Source organism: Pangasianodon hypophthalmus, chromosome 23 (genome assembly GCF_027358585.1).
Source record: "Pangasianodon hypophthalmus isolate fPanHyp1 chromosome 23, fPanHyp1.pri, whole genome shotgun sequence".
NCBI classification, from domain to species: Eukaryota; Metazoa; Chordata; class Actinopteri; order Siluriformes; family Pangasiidae; genus Pangasianodon; species Pangasianodon hypophthalmus.
In genome coordinates this window covers 19807584-19829971 of record NC_069732.1, presented here as the reverse complement: position 1 = coordinate 19829971, position 22388 = coordinate 19807584, and the positions used below count along the sequence as shown (strand labels likewise).

The 22388-nt window shown below is 39.4% G+C and overlaps 1 protein-coding gene across 1 annotated transcript in view; it reads left to right on the top strand.

Annotated features, from left to right (window-relative positions):
- cpne4b (copine IVb) overlaps nucleotides 1-22388 on the top strand; it is a 46341-nt gene that overhangs the window by 7936 nt on the left and 16017 nt on the right. Inside the window, exons 3-11 of the mRNA XM_034298359.2 lie at nucleotides 304-483; nucleotides 2410-2481; nucleotides 2577-2651; nucleotides 3012-3095; nucleotides 3191-3280; nucleotides 17550-17648; nucleotides 20075-20161; nucleotides 20328-20387; nucleotides 21515-21648. Coding sequence (XP_034154250.2) covers nucleotides 304-483; nucleotides 2410-2481; nucleotides 2577-2651; nucleotides 3012-3095; nucleotides 3191-3280; nucleotides 17550-17648; nucleotides 20075-20161; nucleotides 20328-20387; nucleotides 21515-21648 — 881 coding nt within the window. The remainder of the gene's footprint in view (nucleotides 1-303; nucleotides 484-2409; nucleotides 2482-2576; nucleotides 2652-3011; nucleotides 3096-3190; nucleotides 3281-17549; nucleotides 17649-20074; nucleotides 20162-20327; nucleotides 20388-21514; nucleotides 21649-22388) is intronic.

Genomic DNA, 22388 nt, shown 5'->3' with positions numbered 1-22388 from the left:
TAAAGACAGGTATAGGTGACTTAAAGACACAAATACTTCAAAGACACGAAGACTTCCAAACTGAATCCAAAACCTGAATTAAAAAACAAACCCTGTCGTTTTGAGTAGTGAATATAGCGTTTTTAAATGAAAGATTTTTTTGTTATTATTCTTCAGTTAAATATTCTGGTATAGAACTAACCTTGTTTGTAAGATATGGTGACAAAGACAGTTTTACTGTTGCTAGTTTGTAACGTACCTCTTTCGTTGGCCCACAGTAGATGTGAGCAGTGCTCTGATTGGACTGTGCTGTCTGGGTTTCAGGTGGACCGGACCGAGGTGATCCGCAGCAGCATCAGCCCTGTGTTCTCCAAGGTCTTTACAGTCGATTACTACTTTGAAGAGGTGCAGCGTCTGCGCTTTGAGCTCCATGACATCAGCAGCAACCATAATGGACTCAAGGAGGCGGACTTCCTGGGAGCCATGGAGTGCACACTTGGACAGGTGTGTGCTCTCTCTAGCACAGGAAAATACACTTAGGGAAATGCACTAGGGAGGAGCTGAGTGTATGAGAGAGCCAGGAAATGCACCAAAGGGAATTTGGGACATTACACGTGAGCTTAGAAGACAACTTAAGCTCTGGTGAGCAGGTCACTCTGTGACAATAGCAACGGATGTAAATACCAAGAGCATTTATAACAGAGATAGTTCTGGCAATAAACAATGATCGAAACCTATTTCTTTAACCCGTAGTTGTATATAATAGGGGTGTAACGCAATGTCATCTCTATCTGTATTTGTTCACTGCTCAAGATTTTCAGATTAAAATTGGAAGTGGGTGTGGTCTGTACTGAACGTTTTCATTGTTGTCATTTTTCACGTTAGCTCAACCACAATGCCTTGGAAACACTTAAAAAAAAACACAAAAGTGCTGGAAAAAAAATAACTTTATTCAACTCCTGAACCAGACACTTACATTTACATTTATGGCATTTGGTAGACGCCCTTATCCAGAGCCTCTTACAAAAGTGCTTATAAAGACTTCTCTATCAAGAACTACATTCTCAATTCTGAATACATTCCACAGACACCCTGTGGAATATTCTGGAAATCTTTCTTGTATGATTTTCCAAGATGATTTTTTTTAAATTAACGGTAGAGGACAAATAACCAAAAAAACACGCAAATTGAATGTACAACTTTTACAATATTTTAAAAATGAATGAACTGATTATTTTTTAGAGCGCCCTGCAGAGAGATGCTGCACTGTGCTGTCTGTGTGAACATGTTTCTTTTGATTGTACAGAAATATGGTATTATTTTGGAGTTTTGTTTTGGAGTTTAGGTCAGGCTTAAACTGAATAGCTCATCTCCCATTAGTAGCATGTTAATGAACTTCTGTGTTCATCAGGCAGAGTTGCCAGGTTTTGTGTATAATGGCAGATATATACTGTAATGTGCACCACTCTTACCTTGTTTCCCCTTAAATGACTGAAAAAACCTTTTTCAGTGCTTGAACATTTTTGGCTAGTTTCAAGGCTTTTATGCAGTTTTTGAGATGTAGTTGGTGTAGGATATCTGGCAACCCTCTCGAGCTTTGTTGAGCTGACCTTTAACCCTTTGCAGTACACTGACATTCCATCTGCCGGTGGAATGGAAATCGACTTATCAGACATTTTCAATCAGTACAAAACAAATGAATTATTTTATTGCTGCAAGTCTGTTATGAGATTAGTCAGGACACTGTTGGGTTTCTGTGTGTAGAGTATTGTGAATCTGTGTTTAGCTGCTGGTGAGCAGGGTGATGGGAAAGGGGAGGGGTGTGAGCCCCCTGCTGGGCATAAAACGGACAGCACAACTAAAACTAAAGTATGCAAGTTCCACAATAAAATTGTAACACTTAAACCTAGTAGGCTAGGTAAAAAAAGAAATACTTACGAAAAACTGCAAAGTCTTAAAGCCCTGAGTGTCTACTTTTATATGAGCCATTAACCACTACTGTGGAGTGTGATGTTTCAAATAAATTCAATGCTGAAAACAGGCGCACCCAAAACAGGCGCAAATTCCAGATTTTGTCCTCTGGTAAAAAGAGTTAAAGCTCTACATTGAAGTAAAAACCTTGTGATTGCATGAGATTTTGGTTCTTTGGAGATTTTGTCTTGTGAGATCACGGTCCTGATGCACACACCTAGTCTGAAGCTTTCTAGCAAGCTTTCAATTAAAAAAAAACTCTGCCTGTTGTCCTTGTCATATTTGTTTAGGACGCATTATCTGTTCAACCTGAACAATGTGATCATATTTGGTCACTAGTCTATTGCATTTTAATGATCACCAAAACTCAGCAATTTTAATAGATTTTTCACTTTTGTTAAGATTCAAATTGTAGAATTGTTTGCTGTTTGCTGACTTTTATCTCATTTCTCTGCACAGATTGTGTCTCAGAGAAAACTCTCCAAAGCGTTACTGAAACAGGGCAACACAGCGGGCAAGTCTTCTATAACGGTAAGTAAACAAAGACACACACACACACACACACACAGTGACTGCCACAGCCTGATATCTTTTCACCAAGCAATTGCACTTTGATGGTATCACAGGTGACAGCAGAGGAATTATCTGGGAATGATGATTATGTGGAGCTTGCCTTCAGTGCCAAAAAGCTAGATGACAAGGTATGAATACTTAAGACCTTTATAACACATGCATTATTTATGAACAAAGAGTTTAGCATCAGTAGCTTGTTAAATTGTGTCACAATTATTGTGGAGAATCAAAACCTTTTTGTGCTGTTTGCTGGATCTAATTTGATTCTCTGTTCATATTTAAACCACTTGATAGTTTATGTTTAAAAATCGAGTACTGTTGAAACTGTAACCAGAATAACTAATCATCCCTAACCCCAATGAGCTCATCATTAAAACACAGATATTCCCATATTCAATAAAGAAACTGCTTAAACTCTCCTCTACAGCTTTCTGATTATCTCTGGTTTTCAAAGTGCAGTTTGTCCAGTTCACACATTTCTGTCTCAGGATTTTTTTAGCAAATCAGATCCATTTCTAGAAATCTTCAGAGTCAATGACGATGGTACTGGATCCCTCGTGCACAGAACTGAGGTATGCTTAACAAATACAAGCACACAAACACCAACAGCTTCGCACTGCAAAGCTAAATACCAGGTGTGTGGTCACCTTTGCCTTTGTCTTTACAGACCATCATGAATAATCTAAATCCAGTGTGGAAATCATTCAAAGTGTCACTAAACACTCTCTGCAGTGGGGATCATGAGCGGGAGCTGAAGGTAGGACAGTCCTTCACATGTCTGTTTTATTCAGTCATATCAGTGCTCTGGAGTTCTGCACTCGAACAGAATGACGTCATGCTCCAAGACCATGGAAACAAGTTACTAACTTACATTTGCAGATATATTTCACCAGGAAGAGAAATGAGTTACCGTTCTGAACAGGATATATACACTTACCGTCCACTTTAATAGGAACACCTGTACACCTGCTCATTCATGCAGTTATCTAATCAGCCAATCATGTAGCAGCAGTGCAATGCGTAAACTCACGCAGATCCAGGTCAAGAGCTTCTGTTAATGTTCAAACATCAGAATGAAGAAAAAGTGTGATCTCAGTGACTGTAACCGTGGCATGGTTGTTGGTGCCAGATGGGCTGATTTGAGTATTTCAGAAACTGCTGATTTTCAAACACAGCAGTCTCTAGAGTTTACAGTGAATGGTGAGAAAAACAAGAACCATCCTGTGTGCAGAGGGTCTGCAGGCTGAAACACCTTGTCGATGAGAGAGATCAGAGGAGAATGACCAGACTGGTCTGAGCTGACAGGAAGGATATCGTAACACACAACACATCGAACCTTGGAAACTCATCAGGTTTCCCTCCTCTCAGCCAAGAACAAGAATCTGAGGCTCTCTCTATCATATCAAAATCACCTGATCTTTTTCCAGGCTTCAACTTCTTTAACTTCTTCAATCCACCTCAAGGTTTGATGTGTTGTGTGTTCTGAGATGCTTTTTTACTCACCATGGCTGTAAAGAGTGATTATTTGAGTTACTACAGACGTCCTGTCAACTCAGTCTGGTCATTCTCCTCTGATCTCTCTCTCTTTCATCGACAGATCAGCCTGCAGACCCTCCACTTACAGGATGGTTTTTGTTTTTCATACTATTCTGTGTAAACTCTACAGACTGTTGTGTGTGAAAATCCCAGGAGCTCAGCAGTTTCTGAAAAACTCAAACCAGCCCATCTGGTACCAACAACCATGCCACGGTTAAAGTCACAGAGATCACACTTTATCACACTTTACATACATACATACATACATACATATATATATATATATATATATATATATATATATATATATATATATACACACACACACACACACACGCACATATGACAATATTTTCAAGTCTCCATGATAAAACTGTATATGCCGTATATTAGCACATGAGTAGTTACATTGGATGGGAGTTATGCTGACTGATTACACTTAAGTCTAAACTGAGGCTATTTACTTTTAAATAGTCCACAACATTTATTCCTAGTGCCTGAACTAATACCTTGATTTAATTTAATACCTTAAATTGGAGCTTGGGATTGTGTTAATACTGACTGTGGCTATAGAGAGCAATATCCTGCTTTTACTCTGTGATTGTTTTTGTTTAAACAATAATGCCACACTTTATAACCATTAAATAAGTTATAGGGGATGCTCCATCAGAGACAATGTTAAAACAGCACGTCATATAGCTTCAACAGTCACATGTCTCAGAAAGACACAGCTGATATTGCATGGCTTCTTATGGGGTCTTCAGGGTCGTATCAGAGCAGAATGCCTGTGGCAGATTCCCATAACTGCAGTCGCCTCAGTTCCGCTGCAGGATGTGAGCCGACATCTCTCATAGCCTGCTAATTAGCTAGCATCACTTACTGCAGCAGCTAGCTGACAGTTAGCTGAGTGGAAACGACACACCATAACAAGAAAGGACTGATGCTAAAACCCCCTTCAAGCCTCTACTCTCTCTGTTTGCTCAGCTCTGGTTTTTGCACTGTAAAAACTGATCAGAGTCCAAGCAGATTTCAGTAAAACATGTAGATTAAGATTAATACATGTTTAATACACATTTTTATGAAAAGACTAAGTTTGTCAAATATAATTATGTAAAGAAGATGCTTTTTCATTTGTTTAAGATCTCATAGTATTATGAAATGCATGCTGGAGTGTGTCATACCCATGTCTGCAAGACTACAACTCCCATGATCCTCAGACTTCCACCTCATCACATCACCTCCAGTCAAGCACCTACCCCCTCTCAGTCACCTGATTACTAACTGAGCTCACCTGTTCGCAGTAACACTACTCCCTTTAAATAACCCGGACTCTCCTTGCTATTATAAGAAGTCTTACTCCAAGTCACAAAGTCTGAGGCAGGGGCATGGAAATGCAAGCAGAATTTTATTAACAAATCCAAATCATCAGGCAAAATAATGAGAAATAGGAGCAGTCAGATCAATGTGAAAAAGCTGACTCAAAAAAAAAATGGAAGAAATGAGGTAAAAGGGCTCCCCAGACCAGGGGAAAAGCGGAGATTGGAACCCCAAGAAACACTGAATGGTGCAAGACCAGTGGACTTAAATGCAGTTTTCTTGGCAGTGGCCGACGTGGAAGGCTTTGGAAAAACAGTCTATAATTGTGAAAATGGTGCTATGGTCCTGTGAATTGGGAAGATCAGTGATAAAGTCAAATGCTATGTGTGACCAAGGAAGAAGTGGTTCTAGTAACCCAGCTAGGAGTTGGCAAGAGGGCTTGGTTTGTGCACACACTGTGCATTTCTTAACATACTGTTCAACATCTCTTTTTACGGTTTCCCACCAGAACTTATTCTTCAGTAACCTCAGGGTCCTTAAGATACTTGGGTGCCTGGAAGTCAGTGAGGTGTGAATTACTGGATTACTTCTTCTAGCATTGTCTATGTGAAGTAGGCTTTCTCCATTTTCTCCATTGGAGGCCTCCTGCTGAGCATGTTGGATGTCCTCCATGATCTCACACAGCACCGGTGCTAGAAAACAGGACTTAGAGAGGACAGGTTCAGGGGCTTGTTGTGAGTGAGGGCTTTCAAAGACTCGGGACAGGGAGTCGGCTTTACCATTCTTTGAGCTGGGTCGGTATGTGATTTAAAAGTGAAAGTGTGTAAAAAACAAAGCCCATCTTGCTTGATGGGTGTTGAGCCTCTTGGCTGACTTGACGTATTTTATGTTTTTGTGCTCCATCCTGATTATGAAGGGGTACTTGGACCAGTGCTCTAAAGAGGCCTTGATGACGAGGAGTTCTCGGTTCCCCACATCATAGTTTCTCTCTGGTGGCATTAACTTGCTGCCATAAAAAGCACACGGCTGCATTGTAGCAGGTTCCCTTGTCTTTGCGAGAGAACGGCCCCAACTCCACTATCCAAGGCATCAAATTCCACCAAATTCCACAAACTGTCGCTCAGGTTAAGGATGACAGAAGATCGGGGCAGTTATTACTTCTTGAGGATCTCAAAGGACCTTTGAGGTTCCGGTCTACAACCTTTGGCTTGCCTCTTAGTAGAGAGGTTAGAGGAGTGGCGGCCATGCTGAACCCTCTAAGAAAACAGTGGTAGAAGTTTGCAAAACCTTGAAGGGACTGTAGCTCTTTGGTTGACGCCAGGAGGTGATAGCTTTGACCTTACTCCAGTCCATCTTGACATCATTCTCACCTAAGTCTTAACCTAGAAACTTTACAGGGGTTTATGAAATTTACATTTTTGCAGCTTAACATAAGTTAAGTTATAAGTTATTTTTCAACAGTCTTTTTAATACAGCCCATGCCTGGATGAGTTCAGCCTCAGTTCTGGAATAAATCAGAATGTCATCTATGTAGATGTTAACACATCCATGCAGGAACTCTTGGTGAACGTTGTGGGTGAACACCTGGAACACAGGTGATGCAATGACAGAACCATACGGTATGACATAAATGCCATCTTCCATTTATTGCCTTCCCTGATGTGCACCAGGTTACAGGCGATTCTCAGGCCAAGTTTGGTGAAAACTCTAACGCCTCTTACTTGTTCAATAGAGGATGGGACTAGGGGCAACGGGTATCTATACTTTACTGTGACAATGTTGAGGCCTTGATAGTCAATGCAAGGCCTGTTTTTTCCTTTTTTTCCACAGACAGGGAACCTGGGATGATGAATGTAGCCCTGGTCCAGAGCCTCAGTGATGTACTCCTCCATTCTCTTGGCTCCTGGACAGAGGTTAGGCTTGCCTTCTAGGGGACGTTGAGCAAGCCAGGAGGTCATTGGCACAATCCCATGGCCAATTATTTGGTAGTTTGGATGCTCGGCACTTGCTGAACACTTCAGCCAGCTCTCAAAAGTGTTTGAGTATGCACGCTGTGTTCAGTGTGTGTGGGCCTTCTATGTTGGTGGAAAGATATCAGAGAAAAGCATTGGTCAAAACAGGCTTTACTCCAGGATATGAGCTCATCTTGATTCCATTAGATTACTGGGTCATGTGTGGAGAGCCAGAGAGACCCTTATATGGGGGTTACATGATTTTGTGATCAAAAGGAAATGCATGTGTATCATGCCACTGTGCATTTGGAGGGGAATGATGTGTCTGGACACCTTCCCGTCCCTAATGGAGATCCATCTAGGGCTTTGACTGTTAAACTGGCTGTGAGGGGAACAAGAGACACATTTAAAAATTGGCCACAGTTTCCATAAAATTTCTTGCTGCTCCGGTGTCTATGAGGGCTGGAAACACATGCATTTCAGACCACTGTGATAATGAAATAGGCAACGTAATTTGTTTGTTTTTCAGTCATGGGAGTAAGATTGAGGCTCCCCTGTTTGGGGTTCTGAGTTTGGTCTGAGTTTACACACTGCTCTGAAATGACCCTTGTTACCAGAGTACAGACACAGGCTGAGCTTTCTGCAGCGATCGTTCTCCATGGGTCGGAGACCGACTTGTGCGATTTCCGTGGGGTTGGTGTCAGAAGGAGCTGATCATGGTCGAGGGATGAGGTTCATGCAAGGGCTGCATAGTCAGCGAGATCTGAGCAGATTACTGGTGTGGATATCCAGTTGACTTAATTGATTGAGAGACGGCATGTCATCGCAGCTTTTCCTGACTCTTCAGAACTCTTGTTTAAAGTCATAGAGATGATTCAATGTTGCTGATTCAAATTACGATTCAAATTTACCCGGTAAGCGATCATATTTCTTAGGCAAGGTTAAAGTGATCTTGCTGGATCCACCTTGTCAGTTGAAGCCTTCTGTAACTAAGAGGGCTCGGACACAGAATAAGTATTCATGTGCAAAAGAGTTTATTAAACCGAAATGTAGTCAAAAAAGTAGTCCAGGATCATTATTTAAGGTTCCTTTGTCCCTGTACAAATTTCCCACTTTACCAGCACCAAAGAGCCCCACACTGTCACATTTCCTCCGCCATGCCTGGCAGACGGTGTCAAGCACTCTTCCAGCATCTTTTCATTTATTCTGTGCCTCAAAATAGTTCGAACTTAGATTCGACTGTCCATTTAGCTTTTTTCCAATCATCCTCTGTCTAGTGTCTTCTTCTGTTTATTGGCCAGTCTCATGATTTGGCTTTTTCTTTGCAAATCTGCCTAGAAGGCCAGTATCCTCTTCACTGTTGAAGATGAGGCTGGTGTTTTGTGGGTACTATCTAATAGAGCTGCTAGCTGAGGAACTATGAGGTGTCTGCATAATCTGTAGGAAAAGGGTTTTTAAATAGCTACTTGTCTTGTGTGAATTTGGTAAATATTACATTTTTCCGCTCCTGTTTCATTGTTGTACAGTATATATATTTATTTGTTACTTGTTAAATGTGTTATAACAACCGTAGCTGTTAGTAGCAAGATAATGAGAAAGAAGGTATTGCTGCTCCACGAGAGATAAACTGTATGTGTGTTATTTACATTTCTTTTTCAGTGTTTGGGCTCTGTGTGTGAGATGTGCCTTTGCTTAGGCTAGTTTATAATAAAAAGACCCCCAGGTGCTTTTAGATGGAGATGTGCAGTTTTGCAGGTCAGGTTGATCTTTCCATTATCATTCCGTTATCATCCGACTGCCAACCATTCAGACTTCTAATATAGTAATATTGTTCTGGTTCTCATGGTTTGCATATTCTCAAGCATCGTCACATAGGGCCACGTTCTGAGTTAAGTTGTGTGGAAGTTATTCGTAGTAATTATGTTTATATATATATATATATATATATATATATATATATATATATATATATATATATATATTTACATACTTTATCTACACACCTGCTTAAATCGAACTAATCTATTTTATCACACTTTTAATCTGCCATTTTGATCCTGAAATATTGCTAATTAACCTTCAACTCATATTAATTCATAACTTATCTGAATATTAGTGCTTAACTTAACTCTTAATATGGTCCGTAATGAATAAGATTATGGCTGGCTGGTCATGTTATAGCATTTATGCTTTAGGTTGAAGCTGTGGACAAAGCAATACAGAGTCACTTAACTAACTGCTTGGTTTACATTACACTCAATTAAGAAAACAAATACTTGTTTTGTATGAAAGAATTGAATTCCACAATTAACCATGCCAGTTATTCATTCATCTTCACTAAGCGCTTTATCCTGATCAAGGTCACAGTGGATCTGAAGCTTATCCCAGGAACACTGGGCATGAGGTGGGAATCCACCTCGGATAGGAAAATAGTCCATCGCAGAGCACCATACACACCCATTCACACCTAGCCAATCAACCTGCTGCCATTTTTTGGGAGGAAGGCAGAACCTGAGGGGAAACCCACGTCGACGCTGGTGTTGTCATGAATACCACTTTAGTATCATAATGTTCAGCACTATACAGTACTACAGCAAAATGATGCTTTGCCAGTTATCAAGTATGAAAGCTTATTATTTGTTTACTGCACTGATTGAAAATACAACTTAACAGTTCTGGAAAAAATGCAACTTAATGTCATTATTATAAATAATTTTTAAAAAGATTATACATACTAACTCCAGAGTCCACAAAAAAATGTATTCAAAGCAGAAACCTAAATATGTTGATGTACGCTCATCGTTGTCTTGAATAAACGCTACTAAACTGTACTTTTTCCCTGTCACTGGGATCTTTTATACATTTAGTGTGTCTTCACCTTCAGTAATCTTTTACCCAGAAAGGTGCATATAGTGTAGTCTTACTCTAAAAGCTAATTAATGTGGTTGGTAAGGTCTAATTATATACCATAAATCATTTTAAAGGCACTCTACAGTCACATTAAATGTAGCTTTGAGTTTATGACCCCAGTGACAACAAATAGTGCAGTTTAACGTCCTTTCTCCTGAAAGTCTTCCCTGTCTTAATAATTATTTCAAGATGCTGAAATTGGCTTCTTATTCACCAGTTAATTATTCAGATTTTCTGTTCCACATTAAAAGGTCCAGGAGTTAAGATCTCCGCCCTGTAGATGTGCGCTCAAGGCTACTGTAGCACCTAAACAAACCCGTACTGTGCTCTGAATAAAAGGGGGAAATCTGCGCTTTTTTTGGTCATTATCTCCTCATTCACAAAACATCTCACAAATTTGAGTCACATATGAAATACAGTGCAACACACTATAAAATAAATTCAATAAGAAGAAATTGTACGCTTGGATTTTTAAATAAAAGGTACAAAATTGTCGTTCCCAAGTGGACGTTTTGTTTTAGGGAGGTTGGTAAAAATTACACAAAACAAATTGCTTATTTAAACTCATGTTCATGCTGTTACTTACATCAAAAGTCCAAAAAATACTACAAAACAGCATTTTTTTTTACCAGCAGTGTTTCTAACATATACGGGCTATTATATTAAACATTTTCATAGTAAGAAAATGTTATGCTGCCTGGATTAGGGTTAGCAGGTGCCAGGCCTGGAATCAGCAGCCGAGAGCCTGGTATCTGGGTGATATGAAATGGCAATATGGAGCCATATTGTGGCCACACCACCTGCAAGATGAAGGTAGTGGCAAAAGTGGCAACTGAGCAGCAGGCATGTGATGCACATTCCTGGATTAACTAGACTCTTGCAATGGAAACTGGCTTTGGGAAGGTTCCCAAAGGAGGCTTCAGGCAGGTGTGGAGATACTCACCAGTCCCAGGCTGAGGGGCTTGCACATGAGGGTTGCCTCAGTGAGATTTTCAGGAGAATCTCAGGAAACCTCTGACTGTTGTTTGTGCATATGCACCAAACAGCAAATAGCAGAGTGTTCAGCCTTCCTGGAGAAGGTGGAGGAGGTGCTCGAGCAGGAGCCAAGTCTGTTCATTAATGGGTTTTCACGAGGCAGTGTAGTTCATGTGAAAATGCCTATATAATCTATTTACACATATCAGAACATGTAAAATTTTCAAATCCAATTCAGAGTCCAAGTCTTTTAAGCTCAAATCCAAGTCAAGTTACAAGCCATTCAAATCATTAATTAGGTCCGGGATTGGAGTGCTTCATTGCTGCTCTGTGCGCAGGAGTATGCTGAGGACTGGGTCGAGTGCCTATTGACTCATGGACTCAGCTAGCTGATTGACCCCAAATGTTTATGTGCATTCTCCTGAGTAACAGCACCATGATCAAGTGTAACTGCCTGGCAGTTATTTTAAGGGACCCAGTCATAAATAAAGATGAGCATTTTTGTTTAATATTCATGAGCTATTTACACAGCATGTTCTGAAAACTGTGAGGTCACCTCAGTGTTGACACTGATTTCATTTCGAGATGCGATGTGATCTCTGTGTTCACATTTTAATTAAAACACTGTTAGAGTGTTCCTGAGTAGTGCAACAGGAAAGCAGTCACCTTATTATCCGGAGATTGTGAGTTTGAATCCTGATGATGCTACATGCCCATGGCTGGGAGCCTAAGAGAGCAAAACTGGCCGTGCTCTCTAGGTGGGAGGGAGGTCTCTCACCTGTCAATCACAGTGACACTAGCCAATCGTGGGCTTCCGTGAGCTCTTACAAGCAGAAGAGAACAGACAGCGCTTTCCTCTGAGTGTGCTATGCCACCCATGATGCAGTATGAGCAGCAGTTTGAAAAGTTTCAGTTGGCTTCATGTGTCTCAAAGGAAGCATGTGATAGTTTTTGCCCTCTCTGGTTGATAGCTATTGTATTATATTGTATTATAAGACCAAATTAAGGAGAAAATTCATCCACTGAAAACATTATCTGCATATTCCATAGATATGTATCTCTATTCCAAGGATTTTTGTTTTTGTGTGTATATTAGGCATAAAAAAGAGATAATGGATCTCAGGACTGGGAGGAATGGCAGCCAGTTGAAAAGTCAACCACAGCATCTTTGTATTAATATTTTAAAAGGCCTTCAAATTTTGATTACCCCCCACTAATGTCTCTGCATTAATGATTCATCAACAGTGAGACTACACAGTGCAGTCTTTCTGCGTGCACACACACACACACTCACACACACACTCACACACTGTAGATACACGATGATTAATTCTCACATCTCTTTATTTATGTGTACTTCTTGATTACTGGTGCTTCAGATGCAGTGCTGTGTGAACTGTAAGGTTTAGTATTTACATGGAGCTTGAATAGGTTGCACCGGGGCTCATCTGTCATTAAGGCAGCACATATTCAGACAGTGTGCACTCTTCAAAGTATACTTTTGGCTCTGACACTTATCTATGGTGTCATTCTCGTGGTGTGGGCCTTGTGATATTAATGTATTGAAATGATTTCATATCTGACTCATCCTGCATAGCTGATACAAGCTAGCACATCTAACAGTCCCATGATTGCACGTTGTGGCAGGTGGGGGCGTGATTTAGCGAGCATCTGCAGTGGGAGGTTTGGGAAATGGGAAAATTAAGGTAGCACACCTGTTGCTTATTTGTAGCTGCATATTAACTGGCAGTTTTTCCGCTTTCTCTCGGACAGTGAGCTGAGCATGGGCGTGTGTGTTCATGTGTTGAAGCATCAGTGAAATGACAGCATTAAGCACAGCTGGAAAGCAACCAAGCCTTATTTCTTTTTCTGCTGCTTTTTTCTTTCTTGAGTAACATCCTGTGACACAACCCCAATAAACAAAGCTCACATGCAATTTAACCCTGACTTTAAGTTCCTGAGCAGAGTCCATGGTCATTGTTACACAGATCTAAAACTCTAAAAGGAAGAAACTGGGCTTGTCTTATAATCTTAAAAAGAGCTGTCTACTCATTCCTGGAGTTTCAGTCCACCTGAATTGAGTGCGGCAGGAGGGTTTCAATGGCACTAGAATCAGCGATTACCTATTACATTTTAAAAACACTGAATTTCTTTTCATCATGGCATCACAAATGTGACAAGAGACAATGAGACAGCATATTTGTGTTTATTTTAGTTGCCCATGATTGTTTAATGCAGGGGTCTTCAATCTTCTCCAGAAACGGCTGGTGTGACTGCAGGCTTTCGTTACAACCAAGCAGGAGCCACACCAGATTGCACTTGTTTAATCACTTCATCTTGGTCTCCAATCAACTATCAACTGTGCCTCCAAATTGGCTGTAAAGAAAGCCTGCAGCCACACCGGCCCTAAAGTAAAGTATAGAAAGTGAGGTGTGAGATTTCCAATTAATTTTTGCTAAAGTGAACACTAATAGACATGACCCATAAACCACAGGAGAATGGATGAATCATTGGGTATAATGGAAGTTCATGTGTTTTTCATGAGATAAATGTGTATACCATATATACAATACTCTATACTCTTTACACTATACCATATACCCTTATATATTATACTCTATAGTCTATACTCTACACCCTATACTCTACACTCTATACCCTTTACACTATACCATATACCCTATACCCTATACTCTGTACTTTATACTCTATACCCTATACACTATACTCTCTACCCTATACATTATACTCTATAGTCTATAACCTATACTCTACACCCTATACGTTATACTCTATACTCTCAAACCCTATAACCTATACTCTACACCCTACATGTTATACTCTATACTCTATACCCTATACATTATACATTATACTCTACACCCTATACATTATACACTATACTCTACACCCTATACATTATACTCTACACCCTATACACTATACTCTACACCCTATACATTATTCAGTATACTCTACACCCTATACACTATACTCTACACCCTATACACTATAATCTACACCCTATACACTATAGTCTACACCCTATACACTATACACTATACTCTACACCCTATACATTACACACTATACTCTACACCCTATACATTATACACTACACTCTACACCCTATACACTCTACACCCTATACACTATACTCTACACCCTATACAATCTACACCCTATACACTATACACTATACTCTACACCCTATACACTATACTCTACACCCTATACACTCTACACCCTATACACTATACTCTACACCCTATACACTATTCAGTATACGCTACACCCTATACACTACACTCTACACCCTATACATTATTCAGTATACTCTACACCCTATACACTACACTCTACACCCTATACATTATTCAGTATACTCTACACCCTATACACTATACACTACACCCTATACACTATACTCTACACTTTATACACTATACACTACATCCTATACACTATAGTCTACACCATATACATTATACACCCTATACATTATACACTATACTCTGCACCCTATACACTATACTCTACACCCTATACACTCTACACCCTATACACTATACACTACACCCTATACATTATACACTATACTCTACACCCTATACACTATACTCTACACCCTATACACTATACACTATACTCTACACCCTATACACTATACAGTACACCCTATACACTATACTCTACACCCTATACACTATACACTACATCCTATACACTGTAGTCTACACCATATACATTATACACCCTATACATTATACACTATACTCTACACCCTATACACTATACTCTACACCCTATACACTATACAGTACACCCTATACACTATACTCTACACCCTATACACTATACACTACATCCTATACACTGTAGTCTACACCATATACATTATACACCCTATACATTATACACTATACTCTACACCCTATACACTATACTCTACACCCTATACACTCTACACCCTATACACTATACACTACACCCTATACATTATACACTATACTCTACACCCTATACACTATACTCTACACCCTATACACTCTACACCCTATACACTATACACTACACCCTATACATTATACACTATACTCTACACCCTATACACTATACACTATACTCTACACCCTATACACTATACTCTACACCCTATACATTATACACTACACTCTACACCCTATACACTATACGCTACACTCTACACCCTATACATTATACACTATACTCTACACCATATACATTATACACTACACTCTACACCCTATACACTATACACTATACTCTACACCCTATACATTATACACTACACTCTACACCCTATACACTATACACTATACTCTACACCCTATACATTATACACTACACTCTACACCCTATATACTATACACTATACTCTACACCCTATACACTATACACTATACTCTACACCCTATACATTATACACTACACTCTACACCCTATACACTATACACTATACTCTACACCCTATACATTATACACTACACTCTACACCCTATATACTATACACTATACTCTACACCCTATACACTATACACTATACTCTACACCCTATACACTATACTCTACACCCTATAGTCTACACCATATACATTATACACCCTATACATTATACACTATACTCTACACCCTATACACTATACTCTACACCCTATACATTATACACTATACTCTACACCCTATACACTATACACTATACTCTACACCCTATACATTATACACTACACTCTACACCCTATACACTATACACTATACTCTACACCCTATACATTATACACTACACTCTACACCCTATATACTATACACTATACTCTACACCCTATACACTATACACTATACTCTACACCCTATACACTATACTCTACACCCTATAGTCTACACCATATACATTATACACCCTATACATTATACACTATACTCTACACCCTATACACTATACTCTACACCCTATACATTATACACTATACTCTACACCCTATACACTATACACTATACTCTACACCCTATACATTATACACTATACTCTACACCCTATACACTATACACTATACTCTACACCCTATACATTATACACTACACTCTACACCCTATATACTATACACTATACTCTACACCCTATACACTATACACTATACTCTACACCCTATACATTATACACTACACTCTACACCCTATACACTATACACTATACTCTACACCCTATACATTATACACTACACTCTACACCCTATATACTATACACTATACTCTACACCCTATACACTATACACTATACTCTACACCCTATACACTATACTCTACACCCTATAGTCTACACCATATACATTATACACCCTATACATTATACACTATACTCTACACCCTATACACTATACTCTACACCCTATACACTATACTCTATACGCTATACACTATACACTATACCAGTGCATAGGGTATGGAGCAGCTGCATCACTCTCTGGTTTGGAAATTGCACTGTCTCGGATCGCAAGACCCTGCAGAGGATAGTTAGATTTACACCACACACTGCATCCGCAAAGCCACCAGCATTGTGGACGACCCCACATACCCCTCACACACACTCTTCACCCTCGGGCCTCATGACCAGACTGTGCAACAGTTTCTTCCCTCAAGCCATCAGACTCCTCAACACTCAGAGACTGGACTGATAACACACACACACACACACACACACACTCTCAATTGAACACCATCCCATTCTCTTTGCACTTTTTATGTAAAAAAATATGTAGTCTCAGGTAGCTCTGTGTTGTTTATGTAGCACCATGGTCCTGGAGGAATGTTTCACTGTGTACTGACTAGCTGTATATGATTGAAATGACAATAAAGCCACTTGACTTGACTATACCCTATACACTATACTACATACCCTATACACTATACTCTCTACCATATACCCTATACACTATACACTATACTCTATACCATATACCCTATACACTATACTCTTTATTCTATACATAATACCACATACCCTATACCATATACCATATACCCTATACACTATACCACATACACTCTACTCTATACCTTATACATTATACTCTATACACTATACAATATATCACACATTCTATACCATATACCCTATACGCTATACTCTGTACCCTGTACCCAATACCTTATACACTATACCCTTTTTAAAGCTGCACTGCTCTTCCCCAGGTTATCACCTTGACCTGGTTAAGAAAATCCTGAAAATATATGATGCCCTGATCTTATGCCTTATGCATCATCATAAAAAGGGGCATTGTCTTCAGTCTGACTTATCTTCTATTCTCTGTTTTTCAGTGTACAGTTTGGGATTGGGACTCAAATGGAAAGCATGACTTCATTGGAGAATTCCAGACGACCTTCAAAGATTTGAAGACAGCTATGGATGGAAAACAGGTTAACACACACATGTATAGCTTTTGTTCTTTTTTATTCCTCCATATCACAGGCACCAATTTTTACTGGCAGAAAGAGGGTGCAATAGAGAGAGGGAGGGGGAGAGAGAGAGAGAGAGAGAGAGAGAGCGAAAGAGAGCTCCTATAAGTGATTCTCTTGTCATATACTGGAAGCGACAAAGCAAATAATTATATCACATAGACCAAATGAATGCATAGACATTTAATAAATTACATACACTGTCACATCCAGCCATTAATATTTCGTAGATGTGTTGCACCACTTGACTGTTTTTGGATTACCTGATGCCTCTGTCACTGACAGGGAGCACATTTTGGAGGAAATGAGCAGTCCACTTTCAGCCTTGTTAGTTATTTACATTTCATTTAGTAATTTTCATGATGCTCTAGAAATGTGTGTCTCATATGTTAATCAGTGAAACTCGATATTGACTGCACATTGATTACTTGTCTTATCCAAGCATCCTAGGTCTATTTATTTTCAGCTGAGCTACTCACTGAGCTCGCTATCCATGTCCGCTAGGAACTTGGAAATGCTCTATCCACGCTTCCCTCGAACACTCAGTGCTGATTGGTATTTTGTATGTAAACAGCACAGTCTCATAAAGAATTCCTCAGATTTATACTAAATGAGAACAAATCTGGTGCATGTCATGAAGATGAAATAAGAAATTATAAGGCGTGCATATCTTTCCATACAAGTTGCCTTCTGTGAATTCCTACAATTAAAACATTTCAGTTTTCAATGAATTTTCAGTTCATACAAATTACAGTGTGAAGTGTGCTGCCTTAGGTATTCCTTGAGCTTAAGTATTCCTTGCATTGGTTTCAGGTTTGTCTGGAAAACGCTTCTTGTCATGCTAACAAATTACTGAAATTTGCTTTTGTTCAAAATTGGTGGTTCTTGTTAATTACATTCATAACTGCTGCAATCACACTGTAATGGAGGCAAGTGAGCAGTACTTAAATATGGCTTTCACACTCATCATTTATTATATCCACTATTGGACTATTTGTTGCTCAGTAATTTTTATTAAATTGGCAGTAGAGGCTTATTACCTGGTGCTGTTGTGATAATAATTAACTGTTTATAAATTAATTGTTTACTGTAGTTTTGTATTGTTAGTAGTGGCAAGATCTAGAGCAGTCTTCTAGTCTTCTGGCCATGTATTTTAAGTCATTTTGCTTATTTTGTCCTCTAACCCAGATAATCAAGTTCAATCTCTTAATCATTATAAACTGTAATTGAATGCATAATCTTCACTTCCCTTTTTAATAGATGTACTGATGCAATAATTATTCCTTCCCTTAACCAGTGACTTATGACTCAGCTGAAAAATAAAGAAAGATATACTTAAAGGAGCACAGAAAGAGAATATGACACATCACGAATATTCCTGATTATCTTTATCATGAGTAAATTTATCAGTAGCACTACTGAAGAGCTAACACAGAGTCATCACTGTCAAAGATGGTTAAAGTTTGTTTTAATGGCATGATGCAGTCAAACTCAAAAACAAAGGATAGAAGCATAATTTAAACCAGCAATAGTAAACAGAGAAAACAATGCTCTGAAATGTGAAATGTAAAAATTGGCTAAACCTCGCTATGTTTATATGCTGTGGCATTATGATTTCCCTTCACTGGAATGCCGACTGCACCCCAGGCCTCCTCGCCCAACATCAGTAACCCATGCTGGATGCTAGGAGGATGAACAGAATGAAGCTGAGGTGGATTATTGTTATCCTTAATCATCCTGGCTGCTGTCTTCAGGCAGCGTTGTCTGTGTGTCTTCTCTGTGGTCAGCGCTTACATCTTATGATGTGTTGTGCTGTTTTGGTGTACAACATTATGATGAAGTATGGAAAGTATGGAAGAAGACTCTGTGTAGCACACCTGTAGAAACTCAGCAGAAGCTTCCAGGACAGGCTGTTCTCCTCACACCATCTCAGCAGATTTAACACTTCTTCACTGTAGGCAGATTCATCATTATTAGTGATCACTGCGATGACTATTGTGTTGTCCGCAAACTCAATGATGCTGTTGGAGGTGTGAATGGGAACACAGCCATTAGTGAATAGGGCATAGAGGAGGGCGCTCAGCACACATCCCTGTGGAATGCCAGTGCTCAGGGTCAGGGTGGAGAGCAAGTCCCTGCCTACCTGATGAAGCGGTTGGTCAGGAAGTCTATTATCCAGTTATAAATAGATGTACTTAGTCCTAAGCAGTAGAGTTTGGAGACTAGTTTTACCAACATCTTATTTCAGTTATCAAGACCATCCATCAGACTGACCAGTGGATGCTGAAAAAACACACAGTTTCACAATTTAATTTATAGACTCAATTGCTTATTTAATGAGACATGAGTGTGTTTTTTCTTATCTTTCTGTTGTTTCTCACCTGCAGATTCAGTGGGAATGCATCAATCCCAAGTATCAAGTGAAAAAGAAGAATTATAGAAATTCTGGTGTGGTGATCCTGAATCAGTGTAAGGTGATGAAGCTGTCTGTGTCTTGTGTCCTCTGTCACATGGATTGGATAGATTTGGTCAAGAGAGAAGAGTATAAAACTGTACAGATCTGAAGAGTTTGGAAATGTTCTTCTCATTTCTTGTCACAGCTCTTAATTTTTTAACAGAACTCTCATCTTTTTCCTTTAGATAATAAAGATGCACTCATTTCTGGATTATATAATGGGCGGATGTCAGATCCAGTTCACAGTAAGTGACTCGGAATGAAGTCTCTCAGATCTGACTGCTGAAACAGAAATGAACACAGAAATGAAACACTCAAATCAGTAAATATGATCGAATTTATCCAACAGCTAAATACAGCCATATTAATGAACAAAGCAGAGTTCAGAAAATTACCTCAATGATCCCTTTGCTTGATACAGCTCTGCTAGATAAGTTCAGATTGATGGTCAAAATCTTACGTAGCTCCTCAGAGATCTCCCCTTGAACGCTGCTAAAATAATATCTTAGCAAGTGAATATACTGTGTCTTGAATAAAGGAAAAATGATCGAATATTTCTCATACTGAGATTATGATATAACAAATATAAGATCACAGCCTTTTTCTAGACATATTTACTAATCTTATGCTTGAAATTGTCTCATTCCATTGGCAGATCTTTTCCTTCTTTCTAGAAATAAATGCCAGAAATAAGCAATTAGCTGCCAATAGAATGAGAACATTTCATGCTGAAAATGAGTAAAAATATCTGGAAAAAGGCTGATTGTGTCAGACGGCAGAGACAGCTGCAGTTCCAGGTAAATGCTTTATTAAAAAACAGCAGGCAAACAGATCCAAAATGATACACAAGAGCTTGGTTAGAAAACAGGCAAGGGTCAGGCGATGAACAAGCAGACTTGGGTAGACAAAACCAGATTCCAAAAACCAGAGAACAAACAAGATGAAAAACCTGAATGTCATGCACGGAAATAACAAGGCCTGCAACGTTAGCAGTGAAACACGGGGCGATACTTCACATCAGGAGTCTGTTCATGTTAGTGTGTGTGTGTGTGTGTGTGTGTGTATGTGTGTGTGTGTGTGTGATATAAACATTCAATAATCAGATGACAGGGAGCGTGTATATTGGGAGGTGTAGTCCATGGCGGCCATGTTTGGAGTTCAATGCTGATTCTGGCGTTGACGTGACATAATGGTCTTATATTTGTTTAAAAATGATTTATATATATATATGAATATTTTGCAGTGAACACACAGGTACCTATCCTCTGCCTCCAGTCCAGTTGGGAAAGCTGTTGAGCCCTGAATTGTTGTAGCTATGGGGTTTTAATTGGCTGTAAGTACCTTCGCTTATGGCGGCTGTATTTGTGTGTAGGTGGCGATTGATTTTACTGCCTCAAACGGCGACCCACGTAACAGCTGCTCCCTTCACTACATCCACCCATACCAGCCCAACGAGTACCTCAAGGCCCTGGTGGCTGTGGGTGAGATCTGCCAAGACTACGACAGGTAACTCAGGCCATCTGCTGATCAACCGAAGGGAGAATAGCCAAGATACGAAACCCTTTAAGCTTGTTATTTGATCAGATAGAAAGAATGGATGTATTTCTATAACCATGTAAGCCACTGATTTGCTTGTGATTTCTTCAAATCTGGCCCTCGATGTCCACTGTTAGCTCCAACCCTAATCAAACTCACCTGAACAAGCTAACCAGGGTCTTCAGGATTACTAGAAAATTACCAGCAGGTGAGGTTGGAGGTTGGAGCTAACCTCTGCAGAACTGAAGAACCCTGTGATAGATCACGCTTCACTGTTGCCAATATCAAATGCAGTAACATTTTAGACCTCGTTGACAAGCATAAGCTATTGTACGTCAATCAGAAACATAATTACTGTAAAATACGGATCATTTTTATTATTTCTTATGCTTATATTACATCTGTTCATTTCTCAAAATGCATGAATAAAGTAGGCTTTTCCCCAGATTTCCACGAGCCCTAGTTCTGTAATCAGTGGAGTCTCAAACTCAGCATGTTTACAGCAGAATGCTGCTATAGAGCACTTATTTCTGTGAAAATTTCAGGTTCATATCTGTTCCCTCACCAGAGATATTCAACCCGAAAGTGAGGGGAACTTTTTTGAAAAAACTGCATGTTCTGACCTCCGTAAAAAATAAGTGAAGTCTCAAAGCTGAAATGTTCTGCATGTGCACTATACGTACCTACGTAACCCCTAAAACATTAAGACT